Below are 19,768 nucleotides of genomic sequence, written 5' to 3' on the forward strand. Positions count from 1 at the left end.
ATATTCCACCAGTGTGTGAAGATGAAGTTCATGATAAACACTGTTTCATTATTTAAAAAAATGTCAAACCCATTTGGAGTTTACATTTTAAAGGTGTTTTCCAGCTATTTTTTCAGCACCCCTTTTTAAAAAAAATCTGGCACACCCAGATAAAATGACAATGTTCACAAATAATTTGAATTTTCACTCACAACTGTTGCTCTTAAAAGTAAATGTAGTTTTATGTTGTATAATCATTACTCACTGCAAAAGGAACTGTTTATTAAAGATATTTTTGCCTTTAGTTCTTCGTTTCTTAACAGGAAAGGACCAGTAAACCTCTTAACCCATTATAGCTCTTTTCCATTAGCACAGAATCAGTGCATTTTGGTGTAGTTTAACATGATTTTTACATTCTCCATCTATTTTCAGTACCTACTTGGATTTGTCTTGAAATGACACCAATTTTTTCTGCCATGCTGAAATCATCTTAAACACTAAACTTTCTTACTTAGATTAAATAGATGAAAATGATAATGCAACTACCTCATTGTCGCTGCCTTCACCATGATCAAATGCTTCAGTTAGAAGCTTAGCTTAGATAGAAAACTTTGAATCAATTTGACTGTATGATCTGGTTGAACTGTAAATTGCCTTGAGATGACATGTGTTGTGAATTTGGCGCTATATAAATAAACTGAATTGAATTGAATTGAAATTCAGTCATTTCTTCTCTCCTGTTGCTGACTTAAGATTATGAGTCGCTAACACATATCAGGTGAGCTGAATGGTGGAGTTGCAGCCGCAGATTTAGGCTGCTGAAAACTATGCACTCTTCAGCCTTCAGAAAAATCGTGATCTTAACCAGTGCTTCTTCAGATTTCAGGTATTTCTTTGCTCCTTTCTTTGCTTCGCAAATATTGCGGACGTTGCTATATTTTCAGTGCTTTCTTTTATCCAATCCTGCTGTGTTTATTGTACCAGCTGTTCCTTATCCATCACATTCTTTATTGTCAGCTAATATTACTCTAATGTATTGGTCCTGAGTGACCAAAACGATCAAACTGACCAGAACAGTGTCCAAATGGGATAATAAGGGATGAAATCCAAAAAGACATATAAGTAGAAGTAAAAATGAATTTCTCAGAAATCTATTTTTTTTTCTCAGACCACTGAGACTGTGAGGACCCAATTATTGGATATTTGCAACTTATGGACGGATTTATGCAGACAGCTTAACTTGGCTGTGTGAAGCAGCTGTCCAGGGCTGCTATAAATAACTTAGAAACCCACTGCCCACACAACAGCTGACTAAAGGATGGCTGGCTGTGTGTGCACTGAGGAATCCAAGAGCTGGAAGTTTTAACAACAGCCATCCTTCTGCTGTCACCTCAGTGCAGGATATAGTACTCAGACAGTAACACCAAAAACAATAAATCAAGTGTTTAAACTCATGCAAATTAAGATTTTTTGATCATTTACAGTTTAGATCGACTGTCTCTAACACTAAGGCAGTTTCTAGGCAACCAAGTCTATCACATGGGGACTGCCTGCTGTTCCTTATGGCGGCTTTTATTTTCACTTTTATAATCCCTTTCACCCTAAATGAAACATTAATTTCTGCTTTAGCAGGTCTCCCTCCCTCTTATGTATTCTATCCTCTTGGTAAGGTCATGCGGTTAGGCAAGTTATTGCTCCTACAAAATCCTGAATGCCCGAGAGCACTTTGTGCTCTGCTTTCATAACAGTAAGGGAAAGATGCATAACAACAACCTGGCTGTGTTATAATCTGTCCTTTAAGGCAAGAAAACCTTCTACAGTTCACCTCATTAGTCTTTCTTTGCTAAAACAAAGGTCCTGGTTTAATTTGTTGCTCATAAAAACTATTTTTTTTTCCTACCCATGCATATATTCTGATGTTTTCAGATAAATCTATTGGCAGTTCTTTGACACCCCGTATAGTTGTTTACAGTACAAACAAAAAATAAACCTCTGCTTACAGATTCTGCATGTATAGTACTGAATATGGACTGCAATAAAACATTTTTAATTCATTTTTAGTAATAAAAATCAGCAAAGGGTGGCATGCATCTGTTTTCAACCTCGATACTTCTGAAAAAATTGCAGAGTATAGTAGTGCAACCAATTTGATTTAGAAGCTGCCCAATCAGTGAAGCGATCCCACCTCATGATAATTTAATGAGATCTACTGGATATGCTGGGAAGGTCTGTTTTTTTCAAAATTACATGACTCCAAAGGTTCCATAGCCTTTTACCCATACCAAATATACATTACATCATACATGATTTGGAATCATGATGACTGTGGGGTTACGAAAGACGGTTTTCCGGTTCCAATAGTCCCTTTATGGTGAGCAGCGTCAAAGCCGGGCGTCTTTCCAATTTTAGAAATGGATTTGGCAGATTCTGTTAAACAGTTGGAGAGAGGCGAACACTGGATGACACCGTCTGTACATACATGGCATGAAGTAAAATCCTCAAATTACGACGCTTCAACGACCCTGTCCCTAAAGTAGTAATTAGAACTGTACAACGTCTTTTATTCTAGAGCTCACACTGCAAGTACCCACTAATTGAAGTGTCAGAAGTCTCTAAGCTTTGGCACCCACTCGTTACATTGTGTGCTTTCCAACCATTCCCAAATCAGAGTTCGATCTCCGCAGCAGACGTAACCCATGGCTTAAGAGCTAAAAATATACAGATCCTGTATGTTGGAGGTTATTTGCATCATAAAACATGTACAGTCTGTCACGAGCTGCTATCAGCCAGTTTGTTTGATAGCAAGAAACCTGATTGCATTACTGCAGTAATATTCAAATTGGTTCAGTCATTACAAACGTACTTGAACTTTTACGTATCCCCCATCGGATAAACTCATTAAACCTACCTAACTGACTTTTTCTGTTTACATTGGATCTCAGACTAAGAAATCAAGAAGCTGCTTGCAACAAGTTAGGCCGATTATAGATTGTCATACAAAGATTCCTGTAATGTTTGAGATTGGGCACACCAAGCAAGACCTACAACACGCTCTTTGCATTACATATTTTTTAGGTGCTTAGGGGCACTACTATACTGTGCAACAAAAATAGTACTTTTTTGCTTTTATTGTACTTCTCTGAGTATGTATGCCACATCAACTGTCTAGTGGTCTTTGGCTCTCAGTTAAGCATTGTGAGAAAATACAAAAATGGGACAGTAGATTACAAAATTCAACATGATATCCCAAAGGGCCTACCTAACACTTGGAGACATTTGGTTAAGTTTTAGAATTGAGACTTTTAAAGTCTTTTCATTTATGGGTTAAGTGTTGGGTTAAAGAGAAGGCCATGAATTTCTCTGACCATGCATGATCTTCCTGGTTTCATATGAGTGACGAGGTAAACATGGAGTACATCTGGGTCAATACATCCTCTATACCATGGGCGTAGGTTTGCATAGGGACCATAGGGACATGTCCCTACCAAAATTTTGGACGGACCTTTTTGTCCCTACCAATAATTGGATGTAAACAACATGTTTATAATTTACTATACAGCAGCCGCTTCTTTTCCTCTCGCAGCTTCTCTGCCTGGTAGCTGCAGCTGCTGCTCTTTCCTGTCCCTTTCACATAGCAGCGCATCAACTTTGCTGCGCGGTTTAACTCTCTGATTATTCTGCCTTAAGTTCCGCCTTCTCTCTTTCTGATTGCGTGTTTTCTAGTCTGTATGTGCGCGCGCGGGTGCTTGGAGCGCGAAAAAAAAGACGCTAAAATAAATTAATATTGGGCTACGAAACTAGTCCGAATTAAAAAACTTATTATCTACGCTAAAACAGGCGAAAGCTTCTGATTGGAGTTCTATAAAGAAGCAGGAGAGGGTTTTTTTATTTGTGGAACTTGAGAAATGTAAGTTAACAACGTTATGATTTCTTTTATTTTATCTTTTAATCAGATAGCCAAAGGCTCCTTAAAGAAGATCTTTTATTAAATGAAACCAGGTGAAACAGAAACGTTTAAACGTTTCCTTTGGAGGAGTTCTGGATGGAGAATATTGACAGACACAAATGTTTTACTTCCTAAATGCAAAATATTTACATATTTTTTACAATCTTGGTATAATTCCTGCTCTAAGTGGGTCGCTCTGTCGGCTAAAGGCACATTTTAGTGGCCCTATACTCCAGTTAACGATTAATCAATTACTAAATTAGTTCACGATTATTTAAATAATTTGTTAATATGATTAATTGTTTCAGCCATAGATAAAATACATGATTTAGCTACACAGAGTAACTACAGCCCAGATGTACAACTTCTAATATTAATACTTTAAATGCTCAGTGTCAGTTCCTCTTATAGTTCCAGTGCACATGTAAATACAATACATTTATTTGCCGTCCCTTGAATGTATTATTTTGCATGATCCAGAGAGAGCATATTACATAAAAAAAAAATAAGAGTGGGTTTTACCTCTGCACAATTCTATATCTTCAGAAGAAAACACAGGATAAATCCACATATTATAGACTATATATATTATAGACTATATTAACAGACACTGTCCTAGTCGCAGGTAAATTTAAATGCAATCCTTTTCAAAGTGGAAAAAGTCCTAATTCCACATTCATCAGAGCCAGTGATGCTTTAAATATTGATAAACAGCATCTAGTGCATGTAGTGCTTATAAGATTTGTATAAATGTAGCAAGAAATGCTCACATTAAGCATAAAAAAAGAGGATGCATATTTTTGCAAAGGATCAATGAAACTGAAGAATAGTGTCCCTACCAAAGTTGAAATCAAACCTACGCCCTTGCTCTATACAGCCAAGTTTCCTAAGTAATCTGTTTGGCTGTTGGGGAAGTTTTTTTTTTTTTATAATAATAAATGAAACCCTTCACTCTGTTCCATTTAACTACCCTCCTGTCCCCCGGGCCATCCTGGACTCAGAATCCACATCCTGGTGTGACACCGCTGTCCTCAGGCTCTGTCAGGAAGAGAACGGAGCAAGTGATAAGGACACATCCCGGTAACGCCAGTGGCGTTTGCTTCATCCCATTCTCCTCTAGTTTTGATGGGCTGACATTCGCATCAGCCCCACTCCTCCACACTGCTCATTGCTTTGACATGCTGGTGAGTTCCCCAACCAAGGAGAAGGTTTTACCTCTGACCAAACCAAGTGGGTGAAGACTCATGAAGCACAGATCGCCGCAGGAGGCTGTGACTGAAGCCCATTCTTTGGCCTACTTAAAAGTGTGCTGACTGACATTTGCTTTTGTGGTGTTTCGATTGTCTTAAATGCCTCTGAACAGCAGTAATGTTTTCTAATGTAACATATATATCGGACCCAGCTTTTGTGGCTGCTGCTTATTTGATTCTCTCTGTGAGCTGAGGCAAATCTCATTGACCTGAAATGTTTTCAGCAGAGGCCAACAGATCAGGCTGTAGCCCTGCTCCATTTAGCACACTGCCTCCCTTCAGCTTTCAGTATTGCCATGTCTGTGCTCTTGTTTTTTAGGCCACTTGTAATCCCAGCCACAGCTAAAGCCATCATAGACCAGGGAGATTATTTTAGACATGCATTCTAGGTGCTTTCCACTCTGTCATTATTCTCAAGGCTTTGGATGAAATGTTGCAGCCTTTCCTTTGCTGTTTTCACAGTCTGAGCTCAACATTTGGGGAAGAGACCATAGACAGGTAGTGTTGGAAAGCAGCCTATTGCACCTTGTTGTTGAAGTTTTAACTTCATCCCTTCATTTTCCTCTTCTGCCTATCAAGACTGCCAGGGTAAAGGGGTAAAGGAGGAACATCTATGTAGACACCCCCATCCCTCCAGTCTCACCTGAGAAATCTTTTCTTTTTTTTCTTTTTTCTTTTTACAGTGTTCTGTCTGGCAATGTGGCAATAAGAATATTTGTCTTGATGCCAAAAAGAGCCCAACAGATTTTACTTTCACAAGTGTAGCAGTATGGCAATTGCCATATTGCTACACTTGTTTCATGCATATAAATTACTTTATTATAATTATGCAGGGGTTTTTACAGTTCATATGGACACTGAAATGTAAATAGAGCAGAAAAACAGAAGAAGAGAAAAAAGAAAAAAAGAGAAAAGATGAAAGAAAGAGGAGATAGAAAGGAGACAAAACATTTTCAGTCTGCTTCATCACCTGTAATGAGATGAAAAAAGAACAGCACCACCGAAAGACATGGTACGAGACATACAATAAAGCAACACCTTGAAACTATCTCTAAAGTAGTACCCCGTGGGCACCCATCCCCGCACGGCGGCCTCCTTTTGGGAAGAGAGACCGAGACGCCCCGTCAGACCCAGCGGTCCTCGACTGGAGCTCCGCCGGCGGTCCTCCTCTCCGAGTGGCAGCGGCAGGCCGTCCCCGATGGCGACCTCCAGAGAGCAGCATCGTTTCTCATGCCCTCCAAAGCCGAACCTAGACGCGAGGAGGAGCAGCGAAAGCAGGCGGCGGTGGGCCCCTTCCCGGGTCTCCGTCTTCCGGCCCTGCTGGGCCCCCGGGTTACCAATTGCTCCCGGCTCCCGGTTCTCCGCGGGAAAGGGAGGCTACCTGGTTGATCCTGCCAGTAGCATATGCTTGTCTCAAAGATTAAGCCATGCAAATGTAAGTACACACGGACTGCCCAGTGAAACTGCGAATGGCTCATTAAATCAGTTATGGTTCTTTTGATCGCTCCACCGTTACTTGGATAACTGTGGCAATCCCGCCAGGGCACCAGGGTGGGGACCGGCCCACGTACACAGGCGCAAGGGGTCAGCGGCGATGTCGGCTACCCACTAGACCCGTCTTGAAACACGGACCAAGGAGTCTAACAGGCACGCGAGTCAGAGGGCCCAACTAAACCCCGTGGTGCAATGAAAGTGAGGGCCGGCGCGCGCCGGCTGAGGTGGGATCCCGGGCCCCCCAGTGGCTCCGGGCGCACCACCGGCCCATCTCGCCCACCCCGTCGGGGAGGTGGAGCATGAGCGTGTGTGATAGGACCCGAAAGATGGTGAACTATGCCTGGGCAGGGCGAAGCCAGGGGAAACTCTGGTGGAGGCCCGTAGCGGTCCTGACGTGCAAATCGGTCGTCCGACCTGGGTATAGGGGCGAAAGACTAATCGAACCATCTAGTAGCTGGTTAAGTCAGAAGTTTCCCTCAGGATAGTTGGATAGTTGGCACTGTGTCTTGCAGTTTTATCTGGTAAAGCGAATGATTAGAGGTCTTGGGGCCGAAACGATCTTAATCTATTCTCAAACTTTAAATGGGTAAGAAGCCCGGCTCGCTGGCTTGGAGCCGGGCGTGGAATGCGAGCCGCCCAGTGGGCTACTTTTGGTAAGCGGAACTGGCGCTGCGGGATGAACCGAACGCCGGGTTAAGGTGCCCGATGCCGACGCTCATCAGACCACAGAAAAGGTGTTGGTTGATATAGACAGCAGGACGGTGGCCATGGAAGTCGGAATACGCTAAGGAAGGGATAGGGAGCTAGGGCTTTTGCAGGCGGGCTTAGGGGGTGTGCTTTGTGGATGAATAACCTCGGACCCTGGAGAAAATGTGCCAATTTAACACGGAACCACACTCCTGGAGGTCAAGGGGGCTCGGCAGCCTGCCCGATCTCGCTGAGTTGTAGCATGGTGCTGTATTTGGTTTTTAACTTTGTCATGTCTTTGTCTCATGTTGGAGGCTAATGAAGAAACAACAAGAAGTTATTTCTTTCCCAATGAAGCTTGTTTGCTTTAAATTTCAAGAGCCTGTGTGCTTGCATGATATATTAGAAGAACATTTTTTTTAAGCATATGTGAAAATTATGAGAAATGCTGGAACAGTGAACACGAGCGTCTTTGTTTGCTTAGAACAGTACATTTGAATATTCATGGCCAGATCTAATTAGAGTCTGTGGAGTGGGCTCTCGTGTTGCGTGTTGTTCTCTTGGGTTCAGACTCATCAGCATCAGGTCCATAATGTGGCAATAAAACCTTGAAACACTGGTAATGTGGCAATGTTGCTTAATTGCACCAAACATCACAACAAAAACTGTGTGTTGTGTTCATTAAAACACACACACACAAATCTTAACAAACACCTCCTTAACGTTTACAACAATTACCAGTGTTCATTTTATTTCAGAGAATTAACTTATTCATGCAGATATATATATATAAAAAAGACACTCTGTTCAACGCTGTTGTACAAATGAGCGATTATCCTTCTGTTACTGTGACACTGTGTTCCCAGGTAACATTTTCCAGTCTGCACCTTCAGCTCCTCTCATCATTCCTGTTGGTGGTAGAAATCCCTGCTCTGTCTCAGCTTGCTTTATTACACTATGATTTATCTCCTTTCTGCTGAATTAGGAAAGTGGATCCTAATATGAGATTCTCCCTTTTTTTTCAATGGAATCGTGACCTGTTATCTTTATTTTTAACTCTTGGTATCTCACAGAAGTTTGCCCCTGCTCCAACTTTTTGTCCTGAGATGCACCATTGCATCCAAGCAATACCAATACATGCATGGTCACTGTTTTTACATGCTTTCATCTGCCCTTCTGAGACTGAATTGTAGGACTTTGCGGGACATGAATAATGAATCCCAGCAAGGGTGTAGGAGGATCTTAAGGTACCAGATCCTGTGATATTAAAATGCAAAGCTGCGGAGCGATATACCATTCAGTTACTAACATGAGTCTAGTTCTGGTGAAGAGGTTCAACTACAGCATTCCCAAGCAAAGATTTTTTCCAGTGAGTTCTAGTGTCAGCATGGACCCTGTTTCTGTACTGCTGCTACATTGGGACATCTTGCTATCGATCCAAACTACTACAATGATCAAACCTGAACATATACTGAACTGAGACTCTTTCACAATTACCAAGATCTATGCAACATTTGTTTTACAACCAAAACAGGAATAATTTTGCAAAGCAATATTTTTTGGGGGGATTTAAGCTTCTTTAGATAAAGACCAAGCATAAAAACTGAAGTATGGACTGACCAAAGTTGCAGTGGGTCGTTCTATAATAATTGGATTTTTGTGTCAGCCAGCAGTGCTCGCTACACCAGGATCAAAACGATTAAGTCTCTACTCATCTGAAAAGCCTTCCAAAGCAGTACCACAACTGGGTTACCCCTGTCTATCAGAAACTCTTAGGGACTGGATCCCTTTCTGTGCCTCTCTCACTCTTACCCATCCCCTATAACAAAACATGACTAATGATGTTCCTGCTAGTAGCGTATTGTAAGCTTTGATTTAAGTGCATTCTTATTTGTAAGCAGTGTTATTTTTGACAGCCATTTTAGATTTAGTCTTAGTCTTCAGGTTGAAAACTATTATTAGTCTTAGTCACATTTTAATCATTACAATATGTGATTGTTTTAGTCGGTTTTAGTCGACTAAAATTTAACAAACAGTTTTAAGCGTTATTCTTTGCTTGACTTCTTTCTCAGAATTCTGACTTTTTTTCCCTCAGAATTCTGACTTTAATCTCAGAATTCAGACTTTTTTTTCTCATAATTCTGACTTTTAATCTCATAATTCTGACTTTTTTTTCCCTCAGAATTCTGACTTTAATTTCCAAATTCTGACTTTTTTCCCATATTAAACTGAAATAAAATTTAAAAATCAGTTACCCTTTTTTTATTTTTTCCAGTGGCCCTAATCCTCTTCCGTACAAAACACCCCTACAGCAGAAACAATGATCTTTTATTGATGCTTTATGTGTTTGTGAAAGTGTATGTTAGGGGACTTTCCTCCTCCCTTCATCCCTCCCCTTTACATTAGCACTGAGCGTGTGGCTAAAAGCAGGCAGTGAAGCAGTCAGTTTGCTCAGACTTCACCGCCGCGCGGCAGCAGCAGCTCTGAATATTCAAACTGTGCTGCTTTCTTTCGGGAAAAGCTGCTTTAACCTCCTTGGCATAGAAAGGTGCTGTCCGAAGTGCAGCCGGACTTTTTCCTTCCCGATGTGGAGTATAAGATGCTGCGGTAGAGAGAGAAGCTGCGGTGGAGAGCCGCTGTTCGGCTCTCGACGTGCGCGCGCGCTCCAACAGCGCTGATAGCAGGCAGCAGCAGCATCAGCAGGGAGGGCGGAAGGATTCAGGTGTGAGGATGGTCCAGAACGTAATTCTGGTGTTCTTCCGCAGGAGACTGAGCCAGAGACCGGCTGTGGAGGAGCTGGAGAGCCGGAACATCTTAAAGCGTGAGTAGTTGGACCATGGAGACAACTTTTTATTTATTTACTTTTTATTAAATCAGCAATATGAAGAAAGTTTACAAAAAGACCACAGGAAGTCCCATACGGTTGTATTACTTTACAAGTAGTTTACAAAATGTCAATATTTTGCTATTTCCCACACTACAGCGTAATAATGACGTTAATACATTTAATTTAGAACGCTCTTTACATAAAAAGAGAGCTCTCAATGTCAATCAACTGAATGTTTTAACAATTTGGAAGATGTGGATTAGTGAACATTTTCATGTTTTATTTAAATATTAAATAATATGTTTTTCAAAATAAAAGTTTTTATTTTAAATTTAATAGTCCAATACTTTGAAATAGATTGTTTTACGGTTGTGAAATGTACAAAGCAAAGAAGTTAGTTAGTTAATAGAAGTTAAAAAGTCTAGATAGCAGTAATTAGTGACAATATAAATATTCTACAAGAATACGTTTCAGAGCAATTTTTTTCGCAAAAAAAAAAAAAGACCCACTACGGCATCTTTTTAAATATAAAAACATATTTGGCCTATATAGATCTAAATCAAGGAATATGGAAAAGGAAGGAAGGAAATAATTTGGAAAATGATGCTGATAAAACCTGTTGTTTGCATGAAACCTGTTGTTGCTATATTGACATCTGAAGAAAGTTGTTTCTCTTGGTGGTGCCATCTGCTGCTGAGCTGGAGGTGTCGCTATGATTCAGTCCTGCTATCTGGTTTTCAAGAAAAATCCAATCAAAGCTTACGTTTTCTTTAACCGTCTCTGTTAGTGGACTTTAGATTTGCATGGAATTCTTCATGTTACTTTATCTAAATACTGAATTTTAATTTATGAACGCACCAGCTTCTAGTCTAACAAACCAAACATAATGAGACCAAGCTGTCGTTACTGTACTGAAACATTATGAACCAAGCATGTGAGAGTCCCACATTTTATTCTGATCTGGGTCACCTGGGTACGTTGGACCACCTGTGAACAGTCAGCAGCTGTCCTCATCTTCCTCCACCCTGCAACACACTCTCACTCCTAAAACAACCACAATGATGCTCAACCTAAAGTACAAGGTGCTTGCTGGCTACAATCCAAATAGACGATCATAGTGCATAACTATATTTAGAGAAAATAAAACTAAGATTTAGATCCTACCTGTCCCTGAAATGATTTAAAAGCTTTTAAAAAGCTACTTTTGGTGCAGTTTCAGGATGTTGGAGAAGTGTTTATGGATCAAAGTTCTTGGATCATTCAGTCTAGCTTTAAAATGTAAATATGTGCGTGTATTTTGTGATTTTGGTTTTAACAGAGAGAAATGACCAGATTGAGCAGGAGGAGAGGAGGGAAATAAAGCAGCGACTAAACAGAAAGGTAAGTAGTGAGATGGATTCAAAGTACGACACTAGGATTTGTGTTTCTTTTTGTTTTTTTCAATCACACTGAGGCCTTGGGGGTTATTCCTCTTTTCTCTCCAGCTCAACCAGAGGCCAACAGTAGACGAGCTGCGGGACAGGAAGATCTTAATTCGTTTTAGCGACTATGTGGAAGTGGCCAAAGCTCAGGACTATGACAGACGTGCAGACAAGCCGTGGACCAGACTGTCAGCTGCTGACAAGGTAGGCTCTATCTGACCAGCATTGCTTTTTTCCTACCTTTAAATATTACTAGAATCTAAGATCCTTCCAGGAAATGTCAGTGTTGGACAATTAATCAACTTAAAAAAAAAATCTATCAAAATCTTTGGTGCTGTATAATATAATACAGGGCTGCAACTAACGATTATTTTGCAAATCGATTAATCAATCAAATTTTTTTTCTCGATGAATTGATTAATAATCAGATAACAAAAAATTCCTTATGAAAGATTTTTTAAGAAAATAAACCAGCTATAACAAAACTTTTTCACTTGAGGAGTTCTGGATAGAGCACATTGACAGACGAAATGTATATTTTATCATAAATGCAAAAAGTTAATATATTTTTTTTTACAAACTTGGTATAATTACTTCTCTCAGTGGGTTACTCTGTTGGGTAAAGGCATGTTTTACAGTCTCTATACTCCAGTTAACGATAAATCAATTACTTAATTATCTGACCATTATTTCAATAACCAATAATCTGATTAATTGTTTCAGCCCTAATATAATGTGTTATAAAAATAGATAAATGAGTGAAAGTAGAAAAATATGTGGAAAAGACAGGTAATGAGCAAGTCTTCCTTTGTGAACCTGGGCAAAGCATCCCGACCTTGTGTGCATCCCCGTCTAACACCTTCCCCCTAAAACAGATGCTTTTTCACCGTTACATTTAAGCTTTACCAGTGGAGCCTCTTTACACCTGAGCTCAAGCTTTGCTTTGCTTTTGTTCCACAGGCGGCAATTAGGAAAGAGCTAAACGAGTTCAAGAGCAACGAAATGGAAGTTCATTCCTCTAGCAAGCATCTGACAAGGTAAGCACGAATCTGTTGTTGTTCGGTGTCTAACGGGGTCACCAGGATGCTGTGCAACTGTTTTGCATTGATAAAAGTGCAGCATGTGAAGCTAGGCCTAAATTTAGCTCCACCCAGTACCCATGAGGAAAAAAAAAAAAAGAAGTTGTGCTGTTTTGCACTAACTTTCCACAATAATGAATGTTCTTACTTTTTCAGTCTGCCTTTTGCTTACTTCAACTGCAGCTGAATCTGCAGAGGTTGTGCTTACACTTGGCCAGATTTTTTAGGAGCATTTTTCATTGAGCTAATAATATTTTTCAGAGTGATGACGACAACCTTTCTTGTTTGATTTCCTTCTGTTGTGCAGGTTTCACCGGCCTTAGCAAGGTTTCTTCTGTGAAGAGTTGCTTAAATCTGGTTCTGTCAGAAAAGGCCTTCCACAGGGTCTTTGAACTCCTCCCCTCCCCGGGTTCCCACAGTCAGTGGCCATCCTGATATTTGGGTTCAGCAAACCTTGGAGGCTATGTCTCTAGTCTGAGATCTGCTGGTAGAAGAGGCTGCATGCAGCAAAGGTCCACCTCCGCTCAGGGGAACCCCTCCCTCACCGCCTGTTCACCCCGTCAGAGGAGCAGGAAGGACACTAGGGCGTGGATCTCCAGGAGACAAGCAGGGACTTCTTTTTGTAAACTGACTTTTTTCAAAGACTTTGTTTTTGATGCTACTGAGGAGGAATGGTGCATGCGAGGAAGTCAACTAGTCTCACCCCAGTAATGTTAGTCACATCCCCCGAGCTGTGTCTGAATCTCAATGATTGAACTAATCAGTTTCATATCAACCGTATAAAATGTTCTTAAACAGAAACCTTGTCTGTGTACAAGACCGAAATCCCTTTGTAAGCACTATTTATTGTCTGCACAATACAAGTTTTCTATTCATAACAAACCTCGTTTGTCTTGTGTGAGACTGTTTCTCAGACCCTGATTCATCACCCAAATAAAGCAGGGTGTCTTTTTTGGATTTCAGGTTAGAAAAGTTTGGAAAATGATGAAACTGAAGTATTTTTCACGGAAAAAAAAGAATCCATCCTTTATTCGGTGTAACAGTGTATAAATCAACGCATCATTTGATCCATCCATTTGTCTATGCATCATCCAACCACCTATCCATCCTTCATGTATTTATTTTCCTGTTTTTTTCTCCATCCATTCATTTTTGTTCTCTAAAGATTTTAGAGTGAAAAAGTCCAACATTTATAGAAATCTTTGTAATGAATTTTTGCTAAACTTTTGCTTAACTGAGTGAGCTAAGAATGGTCAGAAACACCGTATTTGGAAGATTGTTCCCATTGCAATGGGAATTAGATGGAACGATTACTCAGTTTGTGTTATAAATGGGCTATAATACCTTGAGATTAACCTTTCACAACTAAACTGCTTTATAAAGCAATTACTGAAAGTGTAGCTAGATTTATCAGGCTGCACCAGATTATCATTTTGCGGTCTAAATGCTGGCACTGACCCGTTTTAGGTTGTTTTTTATAAACCTACAGTGTATTAACCGCTTAAGCAGGTTGGTCTGGCTTAATTCCTTCATGAGAAGAATTTCAGCTGACTGATTTTGCTCAATCAGCTAATATTCTGTATTGCTGTATCACACTGCCTGCAGAATAATGAGAATATTTGAGTCTGTCCATGTCTGAATAATCACACTTAAACACACTGATGGTGGTGATGAATGGGGCCCATTGAAAAGCCTGTCTTAAAAAAAATAAAAACATTATAGTTGATACTGAAAACAAACAAAAAAAGGTTTGATTACTTACTGTCATGCAAAGTATTTATCCCCCACCAATCTTTTCATCTTTTGTCAGGTTGCAAGCACATTCGTCTATGTATTAAAATATTCATTTAATTTATAGTCAATGATGTATATGGTAGAGGGCTGGATGTGGGGACAGTTTGTAGCTTTGTTGCAGCAACAAGTTTGTGGGACCAATTCCTGGTTTTTGTGCATGCAGTTTGGATGTTCTCCGTGTGCATGCGTAGGTTCTCTCCAGGAAAATGCATTTTCATCTCACACTGCAAAAACAGGACTGTTTGGTTGATTGGGATCTTTATTGCTCTTAGGTGTGCGTGCATGGTTGCATGTCTCTGCTCTGTGATGGACTGTTGACTTGAGAACCCTGTTTTTTAACCTTAGACTGCTGGAGATTACTATTATTTATATATAATAGTTATCCAATTAATTTGTGATTAAATTATGTGTAATTCAGTAATCATAATTATTTAGAATTTTATTTTATAATTATGGAATTGCACTGCTTAAGGCGCTGTCTGCTTCTGTGGCTCTGTTGGTGTCATTCTGATATGTAAATTTTAATATATCAGAATGACTAAGTAATTATGTTTATCAATTTTTATCATCTAATGTTAGATGCCAAGCAGCTTGGAGGATATTTGCTGATGTATTTTTGTTTTGGGTAATTTGTTATGATGGATAACCATAGCAACCATTTTTAAGTTTGACCTTTTTAATTGGGGGCAGCTAATTAACGTCCATCCATTTTCTGTCAGGCTTAACCCTGCTGGGGTCGTGAGGGGTGCTGGTGGTTATCGCCGGCTGTCTAGGTGAGGTATACCCTGGACAGGTCACCAGTCCATCGCAGGGCAACACAGAGAAAAACAGGACAAACAATCATTCACACCTACGTTCAATTTAAAGAAGCCAATTAGCCTTACAGTCAGAGGAAGCCGGAGTACCCGGAAAGAACCCATGCATACACAGGGAGAACATGCAAACTCCATGCAGAAAGATCCCGGACTGGGAAACGAACCCAGAACCTTCTTGCTGCAAGGCAGCAGTGCTATCCACTAAGCAGCCCGCTAATTAACATCTGAAAAAAAAAAAAGATTGCTTCTACTACATACCCAAAAAAACCCAATCAGCTGAAAAGTAGGAGCCATGGATGCACAGCAGAAAAAAACAGAAGACAGAGAAAGAGTGGAGCATCACTGCCATGTAGGGATGCACAATAAATCTATATTAATATTAGTATCTGCCAGTGTTGAATGTAATTTACAAACATTGAAAGTGGGCTCATATTAACAACTAATGTTTATTTGCATCCAATTTCTGTTTTTACTTTAGGTACTTTTACTTTACTTTGTGCTTCTCTTCTCCAATTGATTATTATGGGCAGCATGCGATCTTTATCAAATAATTTTTTTTTAGGTCGCAGAAACACAAAGAATTACGGTAGTAACGCCTTAGACTGTTTTTTTTTTTTTTTTTACATATTTGACTTTTGTTAATAATTTCTTCAGTCTATGTTTTTTTTTCTGTTTTCTGACACTAAATATCCCAAAATATACATCTCATTTACTCTAATTAGACTCATTAAATGCTTTTAGAATTTCTTTTTTTTTCTACATAGCTACATTTAGTTACCAAGTGAATCATCAAACCCCAAATAAATCATGTGGAATTTTATAATAAAGCCCCTTAAAACCTGCAGATTTTTCTTTTTGAGTTAAGTTGCTCACAATCTTTTTGCTAAGCTGTCTTTTTTCAGGTAATCCTTTCAAATTAGGATTACAGCTGAAGATCTCCAGATTTGACTGAACCTTCTTGATGTGGAATCTGATGTGAAATTTCAAAATTAAAGCCCCTAAAAATCTCTACACTCAGTCAACTAAGTTGCTGTCAATATTGCAGCTAACTAAGTGTTTTCTGTGAATGCTTCTATTTCATAATGACTAAAAGACCTCCACATACGACCCACAGCGCTTCATCCATACCTGATGAGGAATTTCAATTACTGGAATTATCAAGGAATCACAGAAGCAATATGAAGTCAAAATAAGAGACATCAATGAGCATACAGGAAAAAGCTGGAAAGCAAGCCACAGATGAACAATGAAAGAGATTTGTGGGTGTTTTATTTTTTATGTGATTGTTACCAACCAAATTAGACACTGCAGCTCTATTTGCCTCCCTCTTCCACCAAAATGACCCTAGAGATCAGATGATAAGGCAGCTGGAGAGGCATGGGGTCTTCTCCAGAGCCTTCAGAGATCTCTGCAGAGTATTTCTGCATCTCTTCAATATTAGCATGAGACAGAAGAAGGTTCTGGTGTGGTGGGATGCCTTCATACCATCTTACACTTACTCCAACACACATACTGTCATTTTAGCGAAGAGAGACACCATTGTGAAAATCATTTTCACTCTAAAAATAAGAACATGATTCTATCTAAACCCTTCTGTTGTACTTTGATGGGTGTTATGGGTAATTCTCTTCCTGATACTATCCCCAAATTATAGTCTCATCAGATTGGTCACTGCCGGAAACACGTACCCCCTGCACGATGTGTTGCCACTATTGTTGAAGTTTTATTGACTCACATAGTTGGCTGTTTTATTTATTTTCTCTGTGCATAGCCCATCGGTTTCGGTGAATAGCCATTTCCTAAACTGCAGCTTTCCATCTTTAGATCGTTTATGAGCTATTCAAAGCTTTGGAGAGTAATAACCTAACTACATATGGTTTTTAACATCTCTAAAGCTCTTCCTGAACTTTCTGCTGTTTTCTTTGGTCCTCATGGTGCTGTTTGTACCCTGAGGTTTTATAGCAAACCTACGAGTTGAATTTAGGCAGAGAAAACATGAAAAGAAAATCCATTTTATTGAACTTTATTCAGATTAACTGTGCTGAATTTAAATCCAGCATTTTAGTCATAGAAATTCAAAACCATGTATCACGTTTCCCTCACTTTAAAACCAAAGATCCCTTTGCTAGTTTTTGGTCTGTTAAGCAAAATGCTGATAATATAGAAAATGTGAACAATTTGAGAATATATTGGTGCATGTAAGGCTAGGTGCATAATAGTGTCTCAGTTCAGATTTTTTTTCTCATGCTGTTGGCATCATCGTTAGAACAGGTGGCAGGTCCATTTTCAACTGTGCGGATATTCCAGGACCCCCTAACTGTTTAGAGTAATAAAACCAGCAGCAACTGCTTCATAACTTGACCAGCTGATGGTAAGACGGCATGGTCCAATGTCCTGTGGAGGTGTGGGAGGAGCGGGGGAAGCTCTCTTCAGGAAATCAGGGGATATCCTTAGTTCCCGTTGTTCTTCAGATAGACTTTAGCCTTACCTAATGCACAAGCTGAGCATATGTTATAGAGTTTCAAGCCAAGAGGACGAGGGATGACTTAATGTGCCCAAAAATAAGTAGCAGATTGTAAACAATAAACATTTATGGTATCATTCGTCACAACAGTGAGTGCCCCCCAGTGCCACTTGGACAGTGATCTTATTTACAGTAGGATGGATACCTTCACCTGTTCCTGCACACCTTCACATCCCATATTGGTCCAAATGGGAGGGGCTAATTCTGGTAGGGAGGTTATGAAGCTCCTCTGAGAACTTGAGGAAAAAATTGTTTTACTAACCGAACCAGTCACAATCTCTAGGAGGTCAATGATTGGTTTGAAGTGGTATCATTCAGTTTAATGTATAGAGTTAAATATGGTAATAGCAGTCTGCTGATAATTTGTGAAGGGCTGGCAATTTGAAGAAAAAACAAATCAATTATGTATCTTTGATTTATTTGAAATGCCAAAAAAGTTGGAAAACTATTTATTAAGCATATATATTCTGAACATCCTGTGGTATTTAGGAATTTATAGGACAAATTAATATAATTCTTTGACATAAGATGTTCAAAACACATTTTCAAATTTTTAAGTAGGATGTTATAATGCTGTGTTTACCGCTGCACATTTGATGAATGCCATTTTGCCCCCTGACAAAAACCTGAGCTCAGACATGAATCATACATAAATACCGGAAAGCAATGCTGTCATCTAGTGTTTACATTTACATCTTACATCTTTCTTGGTTGTTTAAATTAAAAGCAAGTCATGAAATCAACTATTCTTAGTTGGCTTGTTTTTTGGTTCTTGTTTTTTTTTTTTCAACGTTTAGAATGAAGACTTTGCTCTATCTCCTCCAAAGCATGCTGTACCATTTAGCTAAAGATTTTAACTTTTTTGTTTAAAGTGTGTCACACAGCTGCAAACACTAGTACAGATGAGACATGGTTCTCTGATAAGGGGACATCCACAGCCTGCCAGGAACCACTCAGGAATCAGGATTCTGGAAATGCTGAAGGGAAAGGTCATTGGAGTGTGTGATCCAAGGTCAAGCAAACATTTCTCCATGTAATCCTCCTTATAAAACAAAACAAGTCCCTGAGGAATGAGGTCAAAGCCCTGTTTGCTGATGCAGAAAGGGCTCTCACTGCTCCAAGCTGATTATCAGGACTCTCTTTTAGTGTTGCATCTAAGATTTATTGTATTCTTTACAGGGTAGAGCCTTACAATAAACAGGATATGTTTTATGCCTCTAATTGTACTGAACTCATAAGACCCTCCTCAGCCACAAATAATTTCTGCAACTAATTCTGTTAGGAATTAATATTATGGCTTGCTGCAGATTTCTATTTGCATTTAGGTCTAGAGTTGATCTGAGCTATTCCACAGGTTTTGCACAAATTATCTTGCCGCTGTTTTGGAAGAGATTCCTCTAACTTTACTTTCAACAGTAGTTTTTTTTTTTTTGCTTTACTTGCCTAAGGCAGCATTTAAAATAAAAAAAACAGGCACATTTTCTATGTCTTTCAGACATTTGCAGCCAATGGGAGTCATTATCCCAGCTTGTTGGATAGTCATCCACTGCATGCTGCTGAGAACAGTGGAACCAGCTTACATGTTCGGGGATGGACCGCACTGCATTTTATCTCACCATAATTCCCTCATTTGAAGAAGTTGGTGACATCAGAGAGAGAGTCCAGCCCAAGACACCATTCAGTCTAACATGTAGATCTCAGCGGATCCTACTCAGAGTTATTATGGGCCTGTAGCTATGTACATGTTTACTTTCTCAGGGCAATAAAGAGTACTTACACCACATTATTTATCTTTTTTATGATTGATATTTTGTATTTTATGGTTGTGTATGGCACTTTGGTCCTGCTGGGTGTTGAAAGTGCCTTATAAATAAATTTGGTATGGTACTTAATTTCATAAATGTTTACTGAAGCATAAGGGTTGTAGGCCTACGCCTCGAACAAACTCATAA

The 19,768-nt window shown here is 39.5% G+C and overlaps 1 protein-coding gene across 4 annotated transcripts in view; it reads left to right on the forward strand.

Annotated features, from left to right (window-relative positions):
- Positions 1–14,430, forward strand: part of phactr3b (phosphatase and actin regulator 3b) — a 72,510-nt gene extending 58,080 nt beyond the window's left edge. For all 4 annotated transcript variants that reach the window (XM_038303524.1, XM_038303525.1, XM_038303527.1 and 1 more), the window contains exons 9-13: positions 10,122–10,177; positions 11,502–11,563; positions 11,668–11,808; positions 12,565–12,641; positions 12,991–14,430. In XM_038303524.1, the coding sequence (XP_038159452.1) occupies positions 10,122–10,177; positions 11,502–11,563; positions 11,668–11,808; positions 12,565–12,641; positions 12,991–13,006 (352 nt within the window). In that variant the 3' untranslated portion in view covers positions 13,007–14,430. The remainder of the gene's footprint in view (positions 1–10,121; positions 10,178–11,501; positions 11,564–11,667; positions 11,809–12,564; positions 12,642–12,990) is intronic.
- The last annotated feature ends 5,338 nt before the right edge of the window (positions 14,431–19,768 follow it).

Source organism: Cyprinodon tularosa, unplaced genomic scaffold (assembly GCF_016077235.1).
Source record: "Cyprinodon tularosa strain WSP-4 unplaced genomic scaffold, ASM1607723v1 ctg512, whole genome shotgun sequence".
Lineage (NCBI taxonomy): Eukaryota > Metazoa > Chordata > Actinopteri > Cyprinodontiformes > Cyprinodontidae > Cyprinodon > Cyprinodon tularosa.